At 44.6% G+C, this 26,739-nt stretch overlaps 1 protein-coding gene across 1 annotated transcript; it reads right to left on the bottom strand.

Annotated features, from left to right (window-relative positions):
• Positions 1-1,183: 1,183 nt before the first annotated feature.
• On the bottom strand, positions 1,184-4,596 carry LOC137315805 (probable G-protein coupled receptor 139). Its single transcript, XM_067980286.1, has 2 exons — positions 4,527-4,596; positions 1,184-2,088 (listed from the first exon to the last, which is right to left on the bottom strand). The coding sequence occupies exons 1-2, from the start codon at positions 4,594-4,596 to the stop codon at positions 1,184-1,186; spliced, it is 975 nt and encodes a 324-aa protein (XP_067836387.1).
• Between the last annotated feature and the right edge of the window lie 22,143 nt (positions 4,597-26,739).

Below are 26,739 nucleotides of genomic sequence, written 5' to 3'. Positions count from 1 at the left end.
CCCGCACTGATTCTTTCTGTGTCTCCAATTACCCTTGTTTCACTTCTTTTGTCTCTTTCGCCCTGTTTCAATCTCTCTTTGTAATTTTCCCTGTGTGCCTCTCACTTTCTGTCGACTTTCCATCTGAGTCTCTTTCTCCATTTGTCTACCTGTTTCTCTCAACTTTCTCTCACTGGTAAACTCCCTCTCTTTCTCTTAATCTGTGTTATTCACTTCCTGTCTCTGTTTTCTAATTTATACTTGCTCCTTTCCTGTTTGTACTTTTTCTCCGTGTATTTCTTTCTCATTATATTTTTCTCCTTCCATTTTATCCATCTCTCTTCTATTTTCTATTTATCTTCCTGTCCCATCTATGTTTCTGCACTTCATTCTTTCTCTCTCTCTTGCTCTCTTTTCTGTTTATTTGTTTTTTTATTGTCTCTAGCTGTTTCTCCATCTAAATCTCTTACTCTGTTTATTTACACCTTTCTTTAACTTGTTAGCTGTTCTTTTCTCTCTGCCCCTTTCGGCTCTTCAGTCACTTTCACTTTTTTTTTCTCGAAGTCTTCCTTTCTTTCACTTTTTTCACGATTTCTTTCTCAATTATCTGCTTTTCTCTCAGTTTATGGCTCTAACTATCTCTCATTTCCCCTTTCTATCTGCCTCTATATGTAAGTTTATCTCGATGTGTCATCATGTCTCTTCCTCTCCTTGCATCTATCTATCTATCTATCTATCTATCTATCTATCTATCTATCTATCTATCTATCTATCTATCTATCTATCTATCTATCTATCTATCTATCTTTCTTTCTATCTCTCTATCTATCTCTCTGTTTGTTGATCTGTCTGTCTGTCTATCTATCTCTGTCATTCTATCTCTCCATTTATGTGGAGTGCACCCATTCTGATCAGGCCCACAGCAGCTCATTTGATTGACAGGTTTGCCCATTTTGCAGGGCGGCCATTTAGTTAAAGTCCAGCTGAGCTCTTCGGTGCCGCCTGTTTGAGCAACAATTCATGTGCTGTCTGCAGAGCGAATCACGCCTCAATAGGTCAGATTATCAATTAAATGCAATATTGGAATCAGATTTAAGATTATTTCAGCTGATATAACATGTACTTTCCACCCGGTGGGAAGTGCAGGGGGTGGAGTATGAAATGGCTAGAAATAGTTCTAGTGCTTGAAACCCTTCAGCTCTTTCTATGATTTCACTAATTTAACAATTAGATTGAGTGGGTATTTCACCGCGTTCTTCAGCTCCTCTCTGAATTTAGCCTGGGTCAGGACATAAATACACGTGTTTGTGCAGGAACTGAGAAGCTGCAGCATTCCTGATGTGGCTTGTGTGATAAAACGAGGGTCAGTGTAGGAATTATAATACCGAGTGTCTGAAATTCGCCGATAAATGTTATTTACAACCTGGGTCACCCATAATAGGATAAAACTGCCCGATATACTGAAGAGTAAAATGATGGATTTCTTTCGGTTCTCCATCTCTGGATCCTTCTGATTCTCTCCATTGCTGCGGCCCCGGAGTCCCCTGCGGACTTGACTGGCCACCAAAATGCGTCTGACCGTCATAACATTGAGCAGCAAAATCAGAAAGAACGGGACACAAGGGGTTAAAATGAGGTGAAATAACTCAAATCCAGCCCATACTGGGGAAGTGCGGAAGTTCAGTTTAAAGATACAATGCCGGGGAACATTATCAATTATAAGGTAAGGTTGATATATAAAGTACCAGGGAACACTCTCTAAACAGCCCAACACACTCACTGTTCCTATAACTACAGCCGCCATTTTCTCGGTGCAATATTTTGTTTTAAGATTCTCACAACAAATTGCCACAAATCGATCAAAGGTGAAAGCGACTGTGAGCCAGACAGAAACCACCGTGGCTGCATAACCCAAGAACATAATGGGACGACACACGGGAGTAATGAACACGAATGAATCTGGGAAATAAATTTTACCAACCCGTGTCAATATTGGATCTGTGATAACGACCAGGAGATCGGCCACTGCCATTCCCACCAGGTAGCGACTGATACATTTGGAGAGCCCGCACTTTCCTCGGGACAGGATCACAATCGCCACCAAGTTAACTGTGAGAGAGAGAAAAGGAAGCAGAGAAATTACTGATCAGACCTGGAGCCAAAGCAGCAATTTGACAGGATCTGGGGTTAAATTTCCAGCTTTGTTGCTGCATCGAACGGTGGAAACTGATTCATTCACCTGGACAGCGCTTTCAGGCAGAGAAATGTTTATAAACTCAATTATCAATAATGAATTGTGAAATCGCTCAAGAAAGTGAATAAATGAGCACTGGATCCACTGGAAGGGCCGAGTGAGAGCGCAGTGCCAGTGGGGAAGGGAGATGGAGTTTTACCGAGCGCGAATCCAACGTGCTGAAGCCGGATTTGTCTCCAGACTGACGGGAAAGAGAGCGACGGCCGGGAAGGTGAGGGGACTCGGGGAGGTGCAGCTGGTTTGTTGCTCTGGATGAAGAGAGCCTACAGGGGCTGACACAAAACGGGGAAAGGCCGAGAGTCGCACCGGCAAGTTTGAGATTTTGTATCGGATTGGAAGAGGCAGCTGGGGGCCGAGCCAGTGAGTGAGATTGGGAGGTAGACAAGGAAAAGGACATGTCGGAGCAGGAGGGGAGTCAGGAGCAGATAGTTTGAGAAAGCGGATAAACTGAAGCAATGGATGAGGAGACAGAGGTTTCAATGTGGTGGTTGGAGAGGCTGGGATTCACAGGGAGAGACTGCAGCAGAGTGTGAGAGGAAATCTAATCTATCGGTCCCACTAACACAATCCAACTCATACATTGAACGGTTCATTTCAGTGATTATTGGTGCAGAGCTCGTTGGGTATAAAATGTGTTCATTAAATTTACTTTTCACATTCAATTAAAATTAAATTAAAATGTATTCATTAAATCAACCTCGATCTTCATTGAATTCCGCTGATACCGAGTTTTCAGAATACAGTATCCTAATGATTCATTAGGATCAAGAAATCATTCATTCTATGCTTTAAATACATTCGAATTATGTTTATTTATTCAGTCAGTGAATAAGGAAAAGTAACAATCACCAAAACAGACTGAGGCCCTGATAACGATAAACACACCCAGCTCTCACAATCTGACAACTTCCTATTAACATCTTCAAGTCACATTTCCTCTGCATAATTGTACTGGAAGTTTCAACAGTTCATTCCGATGAATTATTCACCCTGCTGTCGCTCTCTCACGCATTCTCTCTCTCTCTCTCGCTAACTCTCTCTCCCTCCCTGTCTCTCCCGTTTTCTATCTCTTTCTCTTCTCGCACTACTCCTCCCCCCTCCTCTCATTTTCCCTTTCCGTCTCTGTTTCTGTTTCTATCGCTCCTCTATCTATTATTCTCCACTCTCTACTCTCTTTCTCAATGTCCCTATTTCACATCCGATTCAATCCTAACATCCTGCCGTGCATTCCGTTCACCAGCCCCGTGTTCCACAGATTCCATTCTCAGTGTCAATTTGTTAAATAGTGAAGCTTCTGTGGAATAGTTTAATGTTACTACAGATTTCCAAGTCTCCACCTGTTCGCCTACACTGTTTGCTTCATCTGCAAATCATGGAAGAAACAGAATCAAATGCCTCTTCCAGACAAACTTCACAATAATTGAAATTCCTTCTCCTGTAATTATAAAGTACATCATTATATGGCGGTGTTGTTCAATTAACAAAACGCCAACGTCACCGCTGCAACTTCGAATCGACAGACAAATAGAAGGGCTCAGGATCCCAACAGACTCAGTGCAAACTGACACAGCACAACACCAAAACATTGTATTTTAGAATGAACCCATCCACAGTGAAGCAGAGAAGGAGATGTGAAAGATTCAGCAGCAAACTCAGTTCAATAACCAGACCTCTGGAGCCGTGTCAGATGAACATTATGAAATAATGTTTCATAAGTGATAATCAATAAATACACTGAATCCCCTGTTAAACTGAACCATGTTATTGGGGAGGGGGGACATTGCTCTGCCTCCTTGTAACATTGAGACCGTGAGCTGTTTCATTATCAATCACTGAAAACACATTCATGAAAACATATTCCAGGACACGTTGGTTCCACAACATGAAACTGTTAACAGCTCCTGATGGTCTGATACCAGCTCTTAGCCCAGACACCTGATTCCAATACATTCAGTACAGAGATTTATCCAGTAACAATGCCAGTTTGTGATATTCAAAGGTCACTACAGATATAATGGAATTGCGACAAGTCTGAACGTTTAGAAGTGACGGAGATACCATTATTGAACAGTACATTCAGTACAGAGAATTGTCCAGTAACAATGCCAGGTTTGGATTCACAAAGATCATTACAGACCAGCTCCTACAAGACCAACTTAACACATTCCATCATTCAACTGATAGAACAGAACAGGACACTGTGTAAAACATGCAGGGAGAAAAAATATTTTGCAAAGTACAGCAGCACAGTAAACACCGATTTACACCATTAACCGCCGAAATAACTGCTAACCTGGCACTCCAACGGCTGCAAGAGCAGGATAATAAATATCTTCTATCTGAAACATTACTGGATATCCCATTGCTGTGAGAAGCAGTCACTTCTGTTGGTCTGGGAACCATAAATCCAGAAGACACTCTGAACTGATCAATTCCAATGAACCCTGATTTATACAGGAGACAAGTTTCCACTGACACGGTTATACTCCTGATCATTGCTATTAGTTACAGTCACTTGAACAAACACATTACATCAGCAGCTTTGACTCCGATATAAATCATATGGTGGATGTAACACAAACATCTCAAAGTCCAGGACATTATCTTAATGAGACCTCTCTCAGGAATAAAGTTAGAATCTGTGCTCATACAGGACTGATCCAACAATAATGAGCGGCTTCATTTACAGTTTTCATATAATTGTATTGGCCATGTTCACTCTTGGCGATTCATTTATAATGTATACCGATTTATCCGCAGTGCACATTGAATCCAGGGACTCAACCAGACCGTTTCACTCTGTTCCTGCAGTTTCCCAATCAAAATCTGAATTTTGATTCCTTAACACGCGGAGAGCTAAAGGGCAGGTTGAGGATTGCAGCCTAGAAATGACTGTTAGGGGACGGAGACTGAAAGTGCCCCATTGAGATTCCACTCTCCGCTATTTTACTTCAGATGTTTACCCGTTTATTCTGCATTGGTTAACGTGTCCAGTAAAGTTAGCCCCGTGTAACGCCGAGCTGAGCTCATGACCTGATTTGACCTCCATCACAAAGGCCCCCTGTTTCCCTCACCCGCCTCCTTTCCTTCCTCTGCCCATTGCCATTGAAACCCTCATCCATGCCTCTGTCCCTTCCAGACTCCATTCCTCCAATACAGTCCTGTCCGGCCACCGATCCTCCACCTTCCATAAACCTGAGCTCGTCCAAAACTCTGTTGCCTGTGACCAACCAGCACCAGGTCCCGCTCGGCCTCACTGACCCTCACTGGCTCCCACTCCCATATCCCTGAAATTTAGAATCCTCATCCTTGAATTTAAATCCGTCCATGACCCACCCCTCTGCATCCCCCTCGTCTCCTCCACAAATAAAATCATAGAATTTGATGGAGGCCATTCGACCCATCGTGCTTGTGCCGGCTCTTTGAAAGAACTATCCAATTCGTCCCACCCGCCTGCTCTTTCCCCATAGCCCTGCACATTTCCCTATGCACCGACAGCAAATCCACTCATGACCTCCTCGCTCATCAGACATTGGCCCCTTTGGTGGGACTACCCTCGCTTGTTTCCACTCACCTATCTGATCGTAACCAGGAGAAGCTTCTCTTCCTACCCGATCACCGTTACCTCTGACGTCTCTAAAGGTTCAATCCTTGGCTCCCTCCTTGTCCTCATCTACATGCTGCCCTTTGGTGACTTCGTCCTCAAACATGGACCTCCTTTCAGATGAACACTGACAAAACAACCTCCTCCCTCGACCTTTGCAATGTCTTTTGTTTTCAGATCGACATCCTGTTTTAAATTTCCTCCAATTTCCTTGAAATGTCATGATCTTTGGTCGCACAATCTCCACATCCTCGGCACTGATTCCATCCCCATGCCTGGCTTTAGTCTGAGGCTGAATCTGAATGTTCGTAACATTTACGTCCCATTCGACCCCGTGCTGAGCTTCTGACCCCATATCCTCTCCATCACAAAGACCGCCTACTTCCAGGTCCTTAATAACGCCCGTTCCACTCACCCTGCTAAGCTTCTACAACCGTTAGCCATGCCTTTCTACCCTCTATGGCCTTTCTTCTCCTCTCCGGCATCTCCAAAATCTTCAACTCATCCAAAGCTTTGCTCCCTGTAACGTATCCCTCATTAACTCCTTCACCAATCTTCCAAGCCCCGACTCATCTGCATTGGCTTCCAGTCTCCTAAGTCTTTATTTTTTTTCTTTCTTACGCTGAAATACATAAGAGCCTCACCCCTCCCTATCACTGCAATCTCCTCCATCTTTACAGCCCCTCGCCCTTCTCGTCCACCTCTGGCTGCTTGTGTATCCACACTCTCTTTGCCCGACTTTTGGCAGCTGATCCTTAAGCCACATCCACGCCCCAGAATGTGCTCCCTAAGCCCCTCCATCTAAATTACTCCCTTTCAATGTCAGCTGTGATTCAGTGGGTGGCACTCTTGCCTATGAGTTAGAAGTTGAGAAGGTTGTGGGTTCATAGACCCACTCTAGAGACTTGAACACAATATCTTCATTTCAGTGCTGTACTGAGGTAATGCTGCACTGTCAGAGGTGCTGTCCTTCAGATGAGACGTTAAACCGAGGGCCAGTCTGCCCCCTCAAGTCGATGTACAAGATCCCATGCCACTATTCGAAGAAGAGCAGGGAAGTTCTCCACGGTGGTCTGGGCCAATATTTATGCCTCAACCAACATCACTAAAACCAGATGATCTTCTCAATTTCATATTACGGTTTGTGGGATCTTGCTGTGTGCAGTTTGGCCGCTGTGTTTCTTACATTATGACAGTATTTATTTGGCTGCAAAGCACTTTGGGACAGACTGAGATTGTGAAATGCGCTGCATAAATGCAACTTTCTTTCTTTCTTTCTACCCATCTCTTGCTCCAAACTTTTGTCCCTCGACGAATATCCCCATCTTTGGCTGGGGTCCATTTTTGTCTGATTATCTCTCTGTGAAGCACCTTTAATTTTTATCCATGTTGAAGGCGCTTTATCAATCCAGGGAGTTATTGTTATTCTTTACCATCCTCCTCTGTCTTCATCCCACCATTGGTGGCCATTCCTTCACACAACTAAAACCAACCTTATCCCCTCCGTCTCTCGTTTTACACCCCCCTTAAACCCTCCTTGCCGAAGGATTTCATCATCCCTCCTGATTCCGTTTGTGCCTGTTTTACTTCCAGCACCTGTGAATCCCCTTGGGAATGTTTATTACATTAAAGGCGGTCTGTGAATGCAAGTTGTTGTTGATTTTCATTGGAATGTGTTCATTAGTTGTCCACAGTATGAGCAAAAGTAATTTCTGGGCTAATATTCTTGTATCAGAAAGAGATTTATATAATAGGCGGATTTGATGAGATACATTAACATCGGCAGCTACTCGGGGAAATCTTTTTGTTCGAACAACATAAGTTGGTTTGTCCACAGACAGCACATTAAAAAAGGTTTGTCCCACTGTGCGGCAACATTTAGGGAGTCTGCTATCTCAGATGAAACCAGCTACAGTTGCTAAGATGAAGATTTATCAATTATTAGTCTTTTTTCTCTTTGGTTATAACTCATTTTACTGCACCCTGGCTGATGACTCGGATGAAGCTTTAATAGTTAGTCTGTTCGGTTAGGGGCTGTTTCACTTTTTGCCATCCAATCTACGATATCACTGCACCCTGGGGCTGATTGAGAAAGGCCCCGTATGTTCTGACATTGTGTTGTCTTGGTATGAAATTAGATTGTTGTTTTTGGTACGGGAGGGAGAGAGAAATCCATTGGATACGTGTAGACCAAAGGTTCCAATCTTGTTTGTGGAGAAACTCTTAGAATCCATCATCAGATCTAAAACTGTGGAGCAGGTAGCAGTGCTCGGGTTAATCAAGGAATGTCCATGTGCCAAACCCCACTAACTCCCACTGTTTCTAGAGATGATTTGGACTTAGACAATCTCTAATTTTGCTGAGAAACAAAAGCAGGGTTTGGCAAAATATGAGGAAGACTATAACAACATTAAAGAACGATGCAGGCAGCTTGGCTGGATTGAGCAGACACGAGGCAGTTGTATGTTAATGTAAAGTGATAGATATTGGAAGCAAATCAATGAATTTGTGTATACAGTTAATGAAAAGACGCCGAATGATGTTGAGTAAAAGTGAGAATTAAGTACTTAAATATATAATTCCATGGAATTGTGACGGCAGCTCCATAAATCATAAACAAATGCAAACAATATTTTGAATTTTATAAGTAGGGTCACACAGTACAAAAATAAAGAAGCAATGACAAATTTGTACAAAACATGGGTTGGCCCACAATTCCAGAGTATTGTGTGCAGCTTTGTGCATCCCATCATAGAAACTACATGAAAGCCATAGAGAGCACAGTGTAGATTCAATCGAATGAAGCCCAGGAAGGGAAACTGTCTTCGGGTTAGATATTGGAACTATTTCCACAGAAACAGAGAAGACTGGGGGGAACAACATCGTAAAGGGCAAGGAGGGTGAAACATTCCTAAAATGGGTTTTGTAGAACTTTCTTAATCAGTATGTTTCTAGCCCAAAGAGGAAGGAGGCGGTGCTGCTTCCAGTGTTATGGAATGAAGTAAGGCAAGTGGACTGAGTTTCATTGGGAGAACATCTGGGTAATAGTGATCATAATATAATTTGGATTAAAGTAGTTATAGAAAGGGGCAAACGAAATTCAGCGGTGAAAATACCTAACGGGAAGAGAGACAAGATCAGTGCTTTGAAAAGGGATAGAACCATAGAACCATAGAAAAGATTCAGCACAGAAGATGGCCATTCGGCCCATCGTGTCCGCGCCAGCTCGAAGAACAACCATGTGCCCATTCTAATCCCACCTCCCAGCACCTGGTCCGTCGCCCTGCAGCTTACAGCACTTTAGGTGCAGATGCAGGTACTTTTTAAAAGAGTTGAGGGTCCCTGCTTCTACCACCAATTCGGGCACCGAATTCCATACACCCACCGCCCTCTGGGTAAAAAAAGCTTTTCCTCATGTCCCCTCTAATCCTTCCGCCAATCAGTTTAAATCTTTTTCCTCTTGTTCTTGAACTCTCCGCTAGGGGAAACAGTTACTTCCTGCCGACTCAACCTGGGCCCCTCATGATTTTGTACACCTCAATCAAGTCTCCCCTCAGTCTCCTCTGCTCCAAGGAAAACAACCCCAGCCTATCCAATCTCTCCTTGTAGCTGCAATTTTCAAGCCCTGGCAACATTCTTGTAAATCTTCTCTGCACTCTCTCCAGAGCAATTACGTCCTTCCTGTAATGTGGTGACCAGAACTGCGCACAATACTCCAGCTGTGGCATTACCAGCGTTTTATATAGTTCCATCATTACATCCCTGCTTTTGTATTCTATACCTCGGCTAATAACGGAGAGCATTCCGTGTGCCTTCTTCACAACCTTATCTAACTGTACTGCCACCTTCAGGGACCTGTGCACATGCACTCCAAGGTCTCTCACTTCCTCGACCCCTCTCAATATATTCCCGTTTATTGCGTATTCCCTTTTACTGGTTGCCTTCCCTAAGTGCATTACCTCACACTTCTCCGGGTTGAACTCCATTTGCCACTTTTCCGCCCACACCACCAACCCATTGATATCTTCTTGGAGTCTCCAGCTATCCTCTTCACTATCAACCACACATCCAATTTTTGTGTTGCTTGCAAATCTGCCAATTATGCCCCCGACATTCAAGTCCAAATCATTGATATATACCACAAACTGCAAGGGACCCAACACTGAGCCCCGTGGCACACCACCGGAAACGGATTTCCATTCGCAAAGACATCCATCGACTTTGACCCTTTGTTTCCTGTTACTGAGCCAATTTTTGGATCCAATTTGCCGCATTTCCCTGTATCCCATGGACTTTTACCTTTCTGACCAGTCTGCCATGTGGGACCTTGTCAAATTCCTCACCAAATTCCATGTAGACAACATCCACTGCACTACCCTCATCAATCCTCCTTGTCACTTCCTCAAAGAATTCAATCAGATTTGTCAGGCATGACCTTCCCTGAACAAATCCATGCTGACTATCCCTGATTAAACCATGTCTTTCCAAGTGACAGTTTATCCTATCTCTCAGTATTGATTCTAATAGTTTGCCCACCACCGAGGTGAGACTGACCAGCCTATAATTGTTCGGACTTTCCCTCGTACCCTATTCAAACAATGGTACTACGTTTGCAGTATTCCAGTCCTGCGGGAGCTCCGCTGTATCTAGTGAGGTTTGGAAAATGATCCTGAGAGCATCCGCTATTTCCTCCCTGGCTTGAGTCAAGAGCTTCGGAAACAATCCATTCGGCCCTGGTGACTTATCAACAATCAAGGATTCCAGCCCTTCCAGTACTTCCTCTCTCGTTATGTTCACCTTATCCAATATTTCACACCTCTCCTCTTTAAAGTTTACCGCAGGATCTAGCACAGGGGCAAATTGTTGTTGAAACAAGCTGTTGTGGGGGGCTGGGTCGACGCTATTAGACCCCACTTGTGGTGCTTGCCAGACCGCTAACATTAATCACTCATGAGCATAGGAACAGGAGGAGGCCATTAAGACCCTCCAGCTTGTTCCGCCATTCTATTAGATGGTGGCTGATCTGGACCTCAACTCCATTTCCTCGCCTTTGTTCCGTATCCTTTGATCCCCTCACCCAACAAAAACCTTATCAATCTCAGTCTTTAAAGCTTCAATTGACGCCCAGCATCCATAGCCTTTTGGGGGAGACGGTTCCAGATTTCTACTACACTTTTTGAGAAGAAATGCTTTCTGACATCTCCCTTGAACAGCCTAGTTATAATTTTAAGATTAGCCCCCTTGCTCTGGATTCCCCCACCAGAGGAAATAGTTTCTCCGTATCGACCCTATCTAATCCCCTTATCCTTTTAAATGGCAGATCAGAACTCCCCACAACCTTCTAAACTAAAGGGAATACAAGCAAATTTTATGCAACCTGTCCTTATAATGTAGCGATTTGAGCCCCTGTATCATTCTGGTGAATCTGCGCTGCTCCCCCTCCAAGGCCAATATATCCTTCCTGAGGTTCGGTGCCCACAACTGAAGACAGTCTCCTGATGGGGTCTAACCAGAGCTCCAAACAATTGAAGCATAATTTCCACCCCTTTGTATTCCAGCCCTCTTGAGATAAAGGCCAACAGCCCAATAGGCTTTTGAATAATTTTGGTGATTTGTGTACTTGAACCCCAAATCTCTCTGCTCATCCACGGTTCCTAATCTCTCCCCATTAAGACAATATTCTCCTTTGTTTTTCACTGACCCAAAGTAGATGGTCTCACACTTGCCCACATTAAATATAAATTCTGCCCCAGTTTTGCCCACTCACTTAGTCTGTCTGTTTCCCTGGTTTCTAGTTTCTGAACAGGATCAGATTCTGTTTTCAGTACAAAGTAATAAGTCATAAAACCTCCCCTTTTATTTGGTCTGGGGATCGAGGGATATGGAGCTAAGGCGGGGAAATGGAGTGAGATACAGATCGGCAAAGATTTAATAAAGTGGCGGGAAAGGCTCGAGGGGTAGAATGGCCTCCTCCTGTTCCTTTGTAACAGGCTTGAAAGGCAGAATGGACTCCTCCAGTTCCTGTGTAATGGGCTTGAGAGGCAGAATGGACTCCTCCAGTTCCTGTGTAATGGGCTTGAGAGGCTGAATGGACTCCTCCAGTTCCTGTGTAATGGACTTGAGAGGCTGAATGGACTCCTCCAGTTCCTGTGTAACAAGCTTGAGAGGCTGAATGGACTCCTCCAGTTCCTGTGTAATGGACTTGAGAGGCTGAATGGACTCCTCCAGTTCCTGTGTAACAAGCTTGAGAGGCTGAATGGACTCCTCCAGTTCCTGTGTAATGGACTTGAGAGGCAGAATGGACTCCTCCAGTTCCTGTGTAATGGGCTTGAGAGGCAGAATGGACTCCTCCTGTTCCTGTGTAACAGGCTCGAGGGGATTAATGGGCATCCTCCTGTTCCAATGTAACAGGGAGGGGATCTGACGAGGCTTCCTACTGTTCCCGTGTTACAGATTTGAGGGGCTGAATCATGGAATCATAGAAAGTTACGGCACAGATGGAGGGCATTTGGCCCATCGTGCCCGTGCCGGCCTAAAAAGAGTTATCCAGCTTAACCCCACTTTCCAGCACTTGGTCTATAGCCGTGTAGGTTACGGGACTTCGAGTGCAAATCCAAGTACTTTTTCAATGAGTTGAGGATTTCTGCCTCTCCCACCCTTTCAGGCATTGAGTTCCAGACCCCACCAACCTCTGGGTGAAAAAGATTCTTCTCAGCTCCCCTCTAATCCTTCTACCAATCACTTGAAATCTATGCCCCCTGGTCAATTGCACTTCCGCTAAGGGAAATAGATCCTCCCGATCCACTCTGTTTCGTCCAGTCATAATTTTATACACCTCAATTAAATCTCCCCTCAGCCTCCTTTGTTCCAAAGAAAACAACCCAGCCTATCCAATCTTTCCTCACAGCTAAAATTCTCCAGAAGTGGCAACATCCTCGTAAATCTCCTCTGTAATCTTTCGAGTGCAATCACGTCGTTCCTGTAACGTGGTGGGCAGAACTGTCCGGAGCACTCAAGCTGTGGCCTGACCAATGTTTTATACAGTTCTGGCATAAACTCCCTGTTCTTCTATTCTATGCCTTGGCGAATGAAGGAATGTATTCCACATGCCTTTTTAACCTTTTTATCTACCTATCCTGCTACCTTCAGGGGTCTGTGGTCATGCACTCCAAGGTCCCTTTGTTCCCCTAAACCTCTCAGTATCCTCCCATTTATTGTGTACTCCCTTGCCTTGTCTGTCCCGAAATACATTACCTCACAATTATGTGGATTGAATTCCATTTGCCACTTTTCTCCCCATCTGACCAGTCCATTGATATCTTCCAGCAGTCTACAGCTTTCCTCCTCACTGTCAACCACACGGTCAATTTTTATATCATCTGCAAACTTCTTGATCAAGACTTTCATGTAGAAAAACGACCCAAGGCGCTTCACAGATGCATAATCAGATATAAATGGACACTGAACTACAGAATGAGGTATTATGAGGATCGGCCGGAAGCTTGGGCGAAGAGGTGGGTTCCAAGGTGGGTCTTGAAGGAGGTGGAGCGGTTTAGGGAGGGAATTCCAGAGCTTGGGCCCGAGACGGCTGGAGGCACGGCCGCCAATGGTTGGAAGAAAAGTGTGGGGGTGGATAAGACGCCAGAATTGGAGGAGTGCAGAGATCTCGGAGGGTTGTAGGGCTGGAGGAGGTTACAGAGATAGGGAAAAGTGAGGCCATGGAGGGTTTTAAAGACGAGGATGAGAATTTTAAATTGGAGGCGTTGGGGAACTGGAAAACAATGTGGGACAGCGAGGACAGTGGTGATGGGTGAGCGGGACTTCCTCTGTGTATTCCAGAGCAAATGTAAGGAATCTTACAACACCAGGTTATAGTCCAACAAATTTATTTTAAAGTCACAAGCTTTCGGAGATTATCCCCTTCGTCAGGTGAATGAGTGAAAAGGTTCTCAAATCGCATATCTGAAACTGGGCTGGGACAGCATCACACCAATCAAAAGGTGTCGTTGTTGTTCAAACAGGCCAGTCACGGAGAACAGCACGTCCCACTACACTGGATATGCATTGTGTCAATTTAACAGACAGACAGAAAGAAACCCAAATGGCAGAGAGAGAGAGAGAGAATATTAAAAACATAACTTTTTTTCCCCTTTTTGCTGGTGGGGTTACGTGTCGCGTGACATGAACCCAAGATCCCGGTTGAGGCCGTCCTCATGGGTACGGAACTTGGCTATCAACTTCTGCTCGACGATTTTGCGTTGTCGTGTGTCTCGAAGGCCGCCTTGGAGAACGCTTACCCGAAGATCGGTGGCTGAATATTCCAAAGCAGACCTGTTCATTGTGATTTTTCAATGTTTTTTTTTTACTTACATGGTTAAACACCTCCTTCAAGACCCTCCTTGGAACCCACCTGTTCGCCCAAGCATTCGGCCGATCCTCATAATACATCATTCTGTAGTTCAGTGTCCATTTATATCTGATTATGCATCTGTGAAGCGCCTTGGGTCGTTTTTCTACATGAAAGTCTTGATCAAGAAGTTTGCAGATGATATAAAAATTGACCGTGTGGTTGATAGTGAGGAGGAAAACTGTCGATTTACAGGTTGCATGTTAATATGCACAGAATCATCAAATTTGAGCCGAAGAATATCATTAACAATGTCATTGTACCACATTTAGAATGGGAAACGCCAATGCAACTTGGCATGATGCAGTTGCATTCTCTTGCCAGTGAAGGCGCTGCAGTGCCACTGCTGGTGGGAGGGTGTAATTGCAGCGTGACAAGTTACAGACGCGGTTCCCATTTCAAAAGCGGACTTGTGCTTTTTGGAGCATAGGAATTCCAAAAGGAAAGAAAGACCAAGGTCCATCTAGTTGATCTTCTACCATCCTGGGTAGTCACATGATATAATGATAATGGAGTTGTTGATTAATCATGACAATCAATCTCTATCAATTAATCTACATCAGACCCAGGCATGAGGGGAGGGAAACCCCAGTGGTGGAGAGCTTCAGGAACCATAGGTCCAAAGTTACCTGTTCCTCCCAACCATGTTACACTAACCACATGTCATGTCTCATATCACTCTTATACTGGATCCTATATTTTCTGAAAGAAATCGATCCAACTGCTTCCACTGTCTCCCTAAGGGAATCTGTTCCACACATTGGCCACTCGCTCACTGAAATATTATTTCTGCAGATTAGTTTTGAATTTATCCCCTTCAAGTGCAGACCGTGCCCGCTGGTCCTACTGTTTTGGACAAGGTAGAATAGCTTGCCATGGGAATTTAATTGTAAACAATTTTACAACACCAAGTTATAGTCCAACGATTTTATTTGAAATCTACAAGCTTTCGGAGGCTTCATCCTTCCTCTGGTAAATGTCAGGAACTCCTCGAAGCCTACGCATTTATAAATCACAGAACAATACATGGTGATTACAGACAGCCTTTGCAACTGCCCGTTGCCAAGGCAATCACCGTGTTCAGCCAGAGAGGTGTTACCAACAGAACCCCCGAATATACATTCAACAAAAAAAACAAACAGGAAAAAAAAACAGAGAGAGGCAGAAACATCCGGAAGGCACAGAAAGACAGCAAATGACCCGTTATATTAAAAACAGATAGATATTGTTCGCTGGTGGGCTTACGTGTCGCGTAACATGAACCCAAGATCCCGGTTGAGGCCGTCCTCATGGGTGCGGAACTTGGCTATCAATTTCTGCTCGACGATTTTGCGTTGTCGTGTGTCTCGAAGGCCGCCTTGGAGTACGCTTACCCGAAGGTCGGTGGCTGAATGTCCCTGACTGCTGAAGTGTTCCCCGACTGGGAGGGAACCCTCCTGTTTGGCGATTGTTGCGCGGTGTCCGTTCATCCGTTGTCGCAGTGTCTGCATGGTCTCGCCAATGTACCATGCTCTGGGGCATCCTTTCCTGCAACGTATGAGGTAGACAACGTTGGCCGAGTCACAAGAGTATGAACCATGCACCTGGTGGGTGGTGTCCTCTCGTGTGATGGTGGTATCTGTGTCGATGATCTGGCATGTCTTGCAGAGGTTACCATGGCAGGGTTGTGTGGCGTCGTGGACGCTGTTCTCCTGAAAGCTGGGTAATTTGCTGCGAACGATGGTCTGTTTGAGGTTGGGTGGCTGTTTAAAGGCGAGTAGTGGCGGTGTGGGGATGGCCATAGCGAGGTGTTCGTCGTCATTGATGACATGTTGAAGGCTGCGGAGAACATGGCGTAGTTTCTCCGCTCCGGGGAAGTACTGGACGACGAAGGGTACTCTGTTGGCTGCGTCCCGTGTTGGTCTTCTGAGGACGTCTATGCGATTTTTCGCTGTGGCCCGTCGGAACTGTCGATAGATGAGTCGAGCGTCATATCCCGTTCTTACCAGGGCGTCTTTCAGAGTCTGTAGGTGTCCATCGCGTTCCTCCTCGTCTGAGCAGACCCTGTGAATTCGCAGGGCCTGTCCACAGGGGATGGCCTCTTTGACGTGGTTAGGGTGGAAGCTGGAAAAGTGGAGCATCGTGAAGTTGTCCGTGGGCTTGCGGTAGAGTGAGGTGCTGAGGTGCCCGTCTTTGATGGAGATTCGTGTGTCCAAGAAAGAAACTGATTCTGAGGAGTAGTCCATGGTGAGCTTGATGGTGGGATGGAACTTGTTGATGTTGTCGTGTCGTCTCTTTAGTGATTCCTCACCGTGGGTCCATAGAAAGAAAATGTCGTCGATGTATCTGGTGTATAGCTTGAACTTGTAGTTCGGGCTAAAATGCATCCACGATTGGAGCCAGAGGAACTTAAACAGTGGAAGAGAGGAGATTGGGGGAGAAAGGGCAAAGGATGGCAACGGATGGTCAAGGATAGAGATGCAGAGCAAAGGAGCTCCCCAGGGAGCAGCCAAACCTGGGCAGGATCTTAGCCTCAAGAATGTCCGGGTAATAGAGGAATAGGTGATCAATGTATCTTTACTATACCCCAGGTGATTGGTGAATGGGACAGAAATCCAGGCACCACAGTCACAAGGATGTATCTGCAGTTTTAGACTTACTTCCCATTGGTTTGAACTTCTCATCGAGGCGACTGCACGGAGTCACAGACAATGCCTCGCGCCTCTTTGTGGAAGGCGGCAGACACTTGTATTCCTGGTAAATTTGGAGGAAGATCATTTAAAATGGGATTAATCTGTCTGTCAGACTCATCTTCATGGACACAGAGGGCGGCTGGTGGGCGGTGACCAATGATGGGAGAATAATGGGCGGTCAGTGTGTGTCCCATTTCAAAGACAATCGTTCGTTCAAGAGGAAAACCATTCGCCAGGGTTAAAATAAGTTTCCATTGTTGGAAAATAACTGTGGTTCTATATGGGTTTTAGCATTAAACAATGATAATATGGCTATTACAGGCATCATGGGTAAGTGGAGTTAGCTTCGGAACATGGGAACATGAGGAGGCCATTCAGCCCCTCGAGCCTCTATTTTTTTTCTTTTCCAGTATTTATCCAATTCCCTTTTGAGAGTTACTATTCAATCTGCTTTCACCATCCTTTCAGGCCGTGCATTCCACATCATTACAAAGATCTGCATTAAAACAATGTTTCTTCATGTCGCCTCTGGCTCTTTTGCCAATCACCTTAAATCTGTGCCCTCTCGTTACCGACCCATCTGCCAATGGAAACAGTTTCTCCTTGTTTATTCTCTCAAAATTGTTCATGATTTTCAATACCTCAATCAAATCTCCTCTTCACCTTCTCGGCTCGAAGGAGAACAATCCCACCTTCTCCAGTCTGTCCACATAACTGAAGTCCCTCATCCCTGGTACCATTTTCGTAAATCTCTTCTGCACCCTCTCTCAGGCCTTCACCTCCTTCCTCCTGTGTGGTGCACATAACTGAACACAATTGTCCAGCTGAGGCCGAACCAGTGTTTTATAAAGGTTTAGCTTAACTTCCTTGCGTTTGTACTCTATGCCTCTGTTAATAAAGCCCAGGATCCCATGTGCTTTTTCAACAGCCTTCTCAACTTGTCCTGCCATCGTCAAGGATTTGTGTACATAATCCCCAGGTCTCTCTGTTCCTGTACCCCCTTTAAAATTGTACCATTTCGATTATATTACCTCTCCTCATTCTTCCGAACAAAATGGATCACTTCACATTCTCTGCATTAAATTTTATCTGCCATGTGTCTGCCCATTTTACCAGTCTGACTCTGTCCTCCTGAAGTCTGTTACTATTCTCCACATTGCTTATTGCATTCCTGAGTTACGTATCATCCGCAAACTTTGAAATTATACCCTGTATACCTAAGTCCAGGCCATTAATGTAGATCACATAGAGCAATGGTCCTAACACCATCCCCTGGGGAACACCACTGCAAGCTCCCCTCCGTCCTGCAAAACAAGCGTTCACCACTACTCTCCGCTTTCTGACCATAAGCCAATATTGTATCCACAATGCCACTGTCCCTTTAATTCCATATGCTTCAATTTTGTCTATTAAGTGGTGCTTCATGAAAAGCCTTTTGAAAGTCCATATTTACAACATCTACCACACTGCCCTTATCAACCCTCTCCATTACTTCATCAAAGAACTCAATCAAGTTAGTGAAACGTGATTTTCCGTTGACAAATCCGTGCTGACATTCACTTATTAGCCCATACTTTTCCAAGTGCAAATTAATTTTGTCCAGGATTATTGTCTCTAAAAGTTTCCCCACCACTGACGTTAGGATGATTGGCCTGTAATTGCCGGGTTTATCCCTCTCCCCTTTATTGAACAGGGTTATAGCAATTGTGTTCCTCCAATACTCTGGCATTGCCGCATATCTAAGGAAGATTGGAAGATTGTGGCCAGAGCCTCTGCAATTTCTACCCTGACTTCCCTCAGTCACATAGGATGGATCTGGTTAGAATCGGTGATATTTCTATTTTGAGAGCTGCCAACCTTTCAAGTACCTCCTCTTTATCTATTTTTGCCCTATCTGATATCGCTACTACCTCCTCCTTTACTGTGACAGTGGCAGCATCCTCTTCTTTCTTGAAGACTGATGCAAAGCATTCATTTAGTACCTCAGCCATGCCCACTGACTCCACAAGAAGATCTCCTTTTTGTCCCAAATCAGTCCCACGCTTCCTTTGACTGCCCTTTTACTCATTGTTTTATCAGCCCCAGGTATCCTTATTGACCATTGTATTATCAGCCCCAGGTATCCTTACTGACCATTGTATTATCAGCCCTTATGTATCGTGACTGACCATTGTATGATCAGCCCCCATGTATCCTCTCTGACCATTGTATTATCAGCCCCCATGTATCCGTCCTGACCACTTTATTATCAGACCCCATCTATTCTCACTTACAATTGTATTATCAGCATCAATGTATCCTTAATGACCATTGTATAATCAGCCCCCATTATCCGTACTTACCATTGTATTATCAGTCCCATTTACCCTCATTGACCATTGTCTTATCAGACACCATATGCCCTTATTTATCATTGTATTATTAGCACCCGTGTACCCACACAGACCACTGTATTATCAGTCCACAGGTAGCATTACTGACCATTGTATTATCAGTCCCATTTGAACTGAATGCCCATTGTATTATCAGCCCCATGGATCAACATTGGCCATTGTATGATGAGCCCCAAATATCCTTAATGTAGATTGTTTTATCAGACCCCGTTTATCCTTACTGACGAATGTATTATCAGCCCCATATATCCTTCCTGACCATTGTATTATCAGCTTACTGTATCTTTACTGACCAGAGTATTATCAGCCCCCATGTATCCTTACTGACCATTATATATTCAGCCCCACCTATCCTTCAGGACCATTGCATTATCAGCCCCATGTATCCTCACTGAACATTGTATTATCAGCCCAATGTATCCTCACTGAACATTGTATTATCAGCCCCATCTATCCTTAATGACCATTGTATTATCATCCTTCGGTATCCTTAGTTCCCATTGTATTGTCATCCTCTTGTATCCTTACTCACTATTCTATCATCAGAGTCATGTATCCTTGAATTATCAGCCCCCATGTATCTTTACTGACCATTGTATTATCATCCTCCGGTATCCTTACTGACCGTTGTATTATCAGCCCCCATGTATCCTTACTGACCATTGTATTATCAGCCCCCATGTATCCTTACTGACCATTGTATTATCAGCCACCATATATCCTTACTGACCATTGTATTATCAGACCCCGTGTATCCTTACTGACCATTGTATTATCAGCCCCCGTGTATCCTTACTGACCATTGTATTATCAGTCCCCATGTATCCTTACTGACCACTGGATTATCATCCTCCGGTATCCTGACTGACCATTGTATTTTCATCCTTCGGTATCCTTTGTTACCATTGTATTATCATCCTCTTGTATCCTTACTCACTATTCCATTATCAGAGTCATGTATCCTTGAAGACCATTGCATTATCATCCACCTGCATCCTTTCTGACCATTGTATAATCAGCCCCGTGTATGCTAACTGACCATTGTATTATCATTCTCCTGTATCCATACTGACAATTGTATTATCAGACCCCGTGTTTCCTTAATGACCATTGTATTATTATCGCTCATTTATCCGTACCTACCATTGTATTATCAGCCCCATTTATGCTTACTGACCATTGAATTATCAGCCCCGTGTATCTTTACTGACCATTGTATTATCAGCCCTCATGTATCCTTACTGACCATTGTATTATCAGCCCCCATGTATCCTTACTGACCATTGTATTATCAGCCCCCATGTATCTTTACTGACCATTGTATTATCAGCCCCCATGTATCTTTACTGACCATTGTATTATCAGACCCCATGTATCCTTACTGACCATTGTATTATCAGCCCCCATATACCCTTACTGACCATTGTATTATCCGCCCTCATATCCTTACTGACCATGACTTGATCTGCTTCTATCCATCCTTTTTTGTCTTTCGCACATTTGTTCAGTCCAACCCAGAAACTGATTTGAAAAATCCTGAAATTGCAGGCTGAATTCATATCACAGAAGTAATCTGAACTCTGTCAGTAAAGCTGCTCTCTCTTCACATCAGTACTGTAAGACTGCGGGATTCATATTTTCTTCCTTCACGATGTTTTTTGAAGTAATATTTCGAATTATCGATACCATCACTTCATGTCAGTAAACTACTTGTTTACCCATAATAGAGTGATGGTGTTAAGGGATTAATCTAACCTGTTTGTTCAGTGACTGTAATTAATGTCAGTCATTGTGTCGTTTAATTGTCTCACTGGAGAGTTCCCCCAAGATATAAATAGGGACTGTTTTCAAGGCGTCACATCAGAGTGTTTGATGCGGCTCTGCCTCCAGGTCAAACAGTGATCATTGGATCTCAGAGATGATGAAAGAATGTTCTGGTATGTTCCAACTGAACTTCGGATTTTGTGGGCAATTATTGATGTACAAAAGATTTACTATCCGCTCCTCGCTGCTGTTGGTGTTCCTGGTAAGTCATTATTTCAGCAAATCATTCTGTAAACCATGATTAACTGTATTTACTGTCCTTGTCCTTTAGACGCGGTTATTAATTGTATTCAGTGTAATCCTCTTGTTCAGTGTCTGGTGATGCACCTTGTTTCCTTCATGTAACATGTGAACAGTTGCCGATTCCCTGCTCCCAGACCAATGAACAGTCTGTCCTTTTCATTACTTTTCATCACTTTCTTAAACTGATAGTCATTTTTATCGGATTCAATGCTAATTTGACTGTTGGCTGTAAACAAGGAAGGTTGTTAGAGGATTCTCTTTATTGAACAGTTTGCCCTCTGCTCTCTGCACTGAACCCTAGTGTCGGATCAGAAATATGTGTTCACAGGCAACAGGAGTTTTAAGGTCTGCTGGTTATAGTTAATGACACTGATCTGTGGAAACCAGCGCTGACAGTCAGATCACCAATACACTCTGAAATATTGGACAATATCCAATAATGATTCAGCTCCAGGCAGCTGTCTTACTTTCAACCGTCTCTCGCTCTACCTTATGGTCACTGGTGGTGGATGGTCAGGACAGGCTTTAAACTATAATATATATTCCAGTAAATTATTTATTCAGTTATGTTTGAGTTGATTTATTTCCACTGTTTTCATTTCGTCCCGTTCCCGTGCGCCACATTACAGGAGATCTCAGTGAGTTCCACATGGACTATCTAACATCTACTGTTGATGCGCATTGGGATATTTTACGATGTTAAAGGCGCTATATAAATGCAAATTGTTGTTGTTTGTTCCGTTATGTTTGAATTGATTTATTTCCTTTGGTTTTGATTTAATCCCATTCCTTCAGATCACTTTGAAATTCCCAACTGTTTCACCTTTGACCCTCCATTCGCCACGGTACTTCTGCAGCTCAATCTCACCCTCACCTCCACCTTTGATACCCTTGACCCCAGTAAACCCCTTACTCTCTCTCACCCTGTTCGTTCTCCTTGACACGACTTCCATCGTTGCTCCTTCAGGTCCAACGGACGCAGATTTGAACACTTATGGCGCACATCTGGATAAGCCATTAATCGCCAGATCTCGCTGGACCTCATCAAGCACTATCGGAACCTGCTCTCCTCTGTTAAAACTCCTCACTATTCCAGGATCACCCTGGAATGCGAAGATGACCCGGCTTCTCTTCACTACAAACCGTCTTCTTAAACCCCTCTCCCCTGTCCCCTCCACCCTCACTTCCTTCAAGTGCGAGGAGCTCATGGATTTCTTTGTCACTAAGATTGAGACCATTCATTCAGCTGCCTCTGCCGCTTCTCTACCTTCCTCCAGTCCACGGAGCCAAACTTCCCGAAGGTCCCCGCCGCCCAGCCCTAGCCCTGAATCCACATCTTTCTCTTGTTTCTCTTCTATCTCCCCTCATGCCCTCTCCGAGCTCATCTTGACCATGAAACCAATCTGCTGCTCCCTCGGCCCTTTTCCCACTGAACTGCTGACCACACAACTTCCCTTCCTGATCCCCATGCTAGCTGATATTGTAAACGATTATAGGGCCTGGACAATAGTCAGTCAAAGATGTATGTTGTCGGTTCGTTAATCAAAGTGATTATTTAATGATTTACATAATTCTTACACGCATCAAACAAATCAAACAATACATACAAACTTAAAACCAAGGATTTCAGCACCAAGGCAGAAGAGCGATCAGCTCGCTCTCTCTCTCTTGAAGTTTTCTTCTTTTGTTGTTGGACGTCCTTCCTCCAGGCGAAGCTTCTTAAGGTTCCTCCAACGACATTAAAGAGTCTGCCACGATGTCACATCTTTATATGATTTTGCCAGTTGGGGTGTGAGTAAAAGTTAAGAGAAGTCCCATTTTGGCCACTCACCCACTATTGCATTGATAATGGACTGTTGGCTGGGCCAATAAAAACCATGTGACCCCAGGTGCGGCCTTTCCACCGTGTGAAACCACCGAGTGAACCCACCATGTGAAACCACCGTGTGAAATCACCGTGTGAAACCACCGTGTGAAATCTCCAACAGCCTTTTCCCCGTGTGAAAACAGGTGTAAGTAACTTGAATTGTCTCTCCCAAAGATTTCAAACTCTCTCAGCACTGTTTTTCCAAGTTGCTGTTTGTTGAGGTTCCTATCAGTTGTTTTGAGAACCAAAAGCCTGTTCGTAGCTTCTCGAAGTTTCTGCACATTGCTGCCTTTGCAGTTTAAACTTACCATGTCCGAATGTAATATCTAAAGGGGCAAAGTTAACTCTTTCCTTCCCGGTTCTCTTTTGTCTGATTCTGTCACCTTCCTTTCAAATCTGCCGTCATCACCCCATCCTCAAAAAAACCATCCATGACCTCTCTGTCCTTGCAAATTACCGCCCCCGTCTCCAACCTCCCTTTCCTCTCCTGAAACTTGTTGTCACCTCCCAAATACATGCCCTTCTTGCCTGAAACTGCACCAGTAACCTCTCCAATCAGGTTCCCGCCCCTGCAACAGCGCGGAATCGGGCCGAATCAAAGTCACAAATCACATCCTATGTGACTGACCGTGGTAAACTATCCCTCTTCATCCTTTGACACGGGTGACCACACCATCCACCTCAAACGCCTCTCGTCCGTTGTCCAACAGGGTGGGACTGCCCTCGCCTGGTTCCATTCCTATTCATCCAGGCTTCTTCAGAGAATCTCGGAGATCGGCATATCTTCCCGCCCCCGCACCGTTATCTCTGGTGTCCCCCAAGGAACAATCCTCCTATTTCACATCTGCAAGCTTCCCCTCGGCGACATCCTCCGAAAGCACACTGTCAGATTCCACGTGTACACTCACACCCAGCAGTACCACAGCACCGCCTCTCCCGGCCCCTTCACTGCCTCTGGTTTGTCAGACTGCTTGTCTGGCGTCCAGTCCTGGATCAGCAGAAATTTCGTCCATTTAACCATTGCGAAGACTGAAGCCATTGTCTTCGGCCCCGATTACAAATTCCGTTCCCTCGTTACTGAATCCATCCCCCTCCCTGGCCAGGATCTTAGGTTAAATCGGACCAGTAGGCGTTCTACTTCATCTCCTAACCCAAGGTCACTGAGGTCATTGTAACTTCCAACTGCCGACCCATGACAGGCCCTGGATTGGAGCTGGGGCCTGCTGGTAGTTTTGGTTTCCTTCTACACCGGGGCGGTCATTTACAACAAACCCTCTCCGCAGCAGAAAGTTCTGTCACAAGGAAAGTACATACGAACGTAAGAAATAGGGGCAGGAGTCGACCATCCGGCCCCTCGAGCCTGCTCCGCCATTCAATAAGATCATGGCTGATCTTCGAACTCAACTCCACCAGTAATTAGATTCTGTCCCTGGATTCAATAATAACGCTAAACATTTCACCCTCAATTCGACCAGGCTGCTGCTTTTACTCCCAGTCTGAAGTATAATTCCCTGTTTTTCTCTTCCTTACAGTGAACTTAGTGACGATTGTGATCCTGTCTCGAGGAAGGTGCGGTCTCTCCAAATGTGTCACCCGTTACCTGGTGTCCATGGCAGCGGCGGATCTACTGGTCGTTATCACTGATCTGATATTCAGGCAAATTCCTATTCTTTATCGGGCTCAGTTTCAGTTCATGTGGGCCTTTAAAGTGTGTAATATTCACGCCGTCCTGCTTTACGCAGTCACAGACTGTTCTGTCTGGTTCACAGTCACTTTCACCTTTGATCGATTTGTGGCCATTTGTTGCCAGAAGCTGAAAACAAAATATTGCACCGAGAAAACGGCGGCTGTGGTTCTGGCAACAGTGAGTGTGCTGTTCTGTGTGAAGAACACTTTCTGGTACTTTATGTATGGAGATCAATATTGGATTAGTAATTCTCCCTGGTTTTGTTTTGTATCAGATGCTGTTGTTTACTCTGAGGTGTGGGCAGTAATTGAATTCCTTCATTATGTTGTAACCCCATTTGTTCCATTTGTTCTGATTCTGCTGCTCAATGCTTTAACGGTCAGACACATTTTAGTGTCGAGCAGAGTCCGCAGGCGACTCCGGGCCCACAGCAATGGGGAGAGTCCCAGTGACGCTGAGATGGAGAAGAGAAGGAAATCTATCATTTTACTGTTTGTTATATCGGCGAATTTTATCCTGTTGTGGGTGGTGTTTCTGTTGTATTTTGTATGGTACCGATTGTATGTGTTAGACTTTATTCCTGTATATCCACCGCAATACGTACAAGAACTGGGATTTATGCTCCAGCTCCTGAGTTGCTGCACCAACACGTGTATTTATGCCGTGACCCAGACTAAATTCAGAGAGGAGTTGAAGAATGTGGTGAAATATCCCTTCACTGGAATTGTTAAATTCATTAAATAATGAGAAGACTTTCCATCATCACAAGGTGTTGGTCTGGTTTTCTGCCCAATCCCCTTATCTCTGTGATACAAACACAGTGAGGCCGGTTTACATCTTTCACAGCCCTGATTTAGTGACTAACAGGGACGGTAGAGGTGGGGAAGTCCGCGGAGATCAGTCCCGCTTGATTCCTGCTGGTTTTTAGCCCCGTTAAGTCCTCTGGTGCGTCCTGGGGCGGGTGGATGAAGCTCCCGTCCGCCAGGCTCTTGTTTCATGTGTTTACACAAAGCGGGCGGGCGGGGCACACATGCAGCCCGTGGTGTGAGGACGAGAGAATCATATTTTAATAATCATTTAACGTCTCCTTAGGAACAGAGGAACAGGAGTCGGCCAATCAGCCCCTCGAGCCGATTCCTCCGTTCAATTAGATCATGGCTGATCTGTATCTTAACTCCATTTACCCCCTGGTTTTGCAACCCTTGATACCCTCGCCCAACAAAAATCTATCAATCTCAGTTTTGTAATTTTCTATTGACCCCCGGCATCAACAGCTTTTCGGGGAGAGGGTTCCAGATTTCCACTCCCTTTGTGTGAAGAAATGCTTCCTGACATCACCCCTGAACCTCTCATTTTAAGATTATGCTCCCTTGTCATGGACTAGCCCACCAGAAGAAATAGTTTCTCTCCATCTACCCTATCAAATCCTTTAATCATCTTAAACATCAATTAGATCACCCCTTAATCTTCTATATTCAAGGGAATACAAGCCTAGTCTATGCAACCTGTCCTCATCATTTAACCGTTTCAGCCCCGATAACATTCTGGTGAATCTGCGCTGCACCCCCTCCGAGGCCATTAATCCTTCCTGAGATGCGGTGCCCAGAACTGAACGCAGTCTCCAGCTGGGGTCTGACCAGAGCTCTGTACAACTGGAACATAACTTCCACCCTTTTGTATTCCAGCCTTTTGTGATCAGGCCCAACGTTCCATTCGTCTTTTCAATTAGTTTTTGGACCTGTCATTCAGCTTTTAATGATTTCTGTACTTGGACCCCAAAATCTCGCGGCACTTCCACAGTTCCCAGCT

Source organism: Heptranchias perlo, unplaced genomic scaffold (genome assembly GCF_035084215.1).
Source record: "Heptranchias perlo isolate sHepPer1 unplaced genomic scaffold, sHepPer1.hap1 HAP1_SCAFFOLD_56, whole genome shotgun sequence".
NCBI lineage: Eukaryota > Metazoa > Chordata > Chondrichthyes > Hexanchiformes > Hexanchidae > Heptranchias > Heptranchias perlo.
The sequence above is the reverse complement of the archived record's forward strand: the minus strand, read 5'-3'. Positions and strand labels throughout refer to the sequence as shown.

Excerpts from the sequence above, each read along its gene's own strand:
- LOC137315805 (XM_067980286.1), bottom strand. The coding sequence starts at position 4,596 with ATGGGATATCCAGTAATGTTTCAGATAGAAGATATTTATTATCCTGCT. Across the intron at positions 2,089-4,526 it reads TGCAGCCGTTGGAGTGCCAG|TTAACTTGGTGGCGATTGTG; the intron begins GTTAGCAGTTAT and ends TCTCTCTCACAG.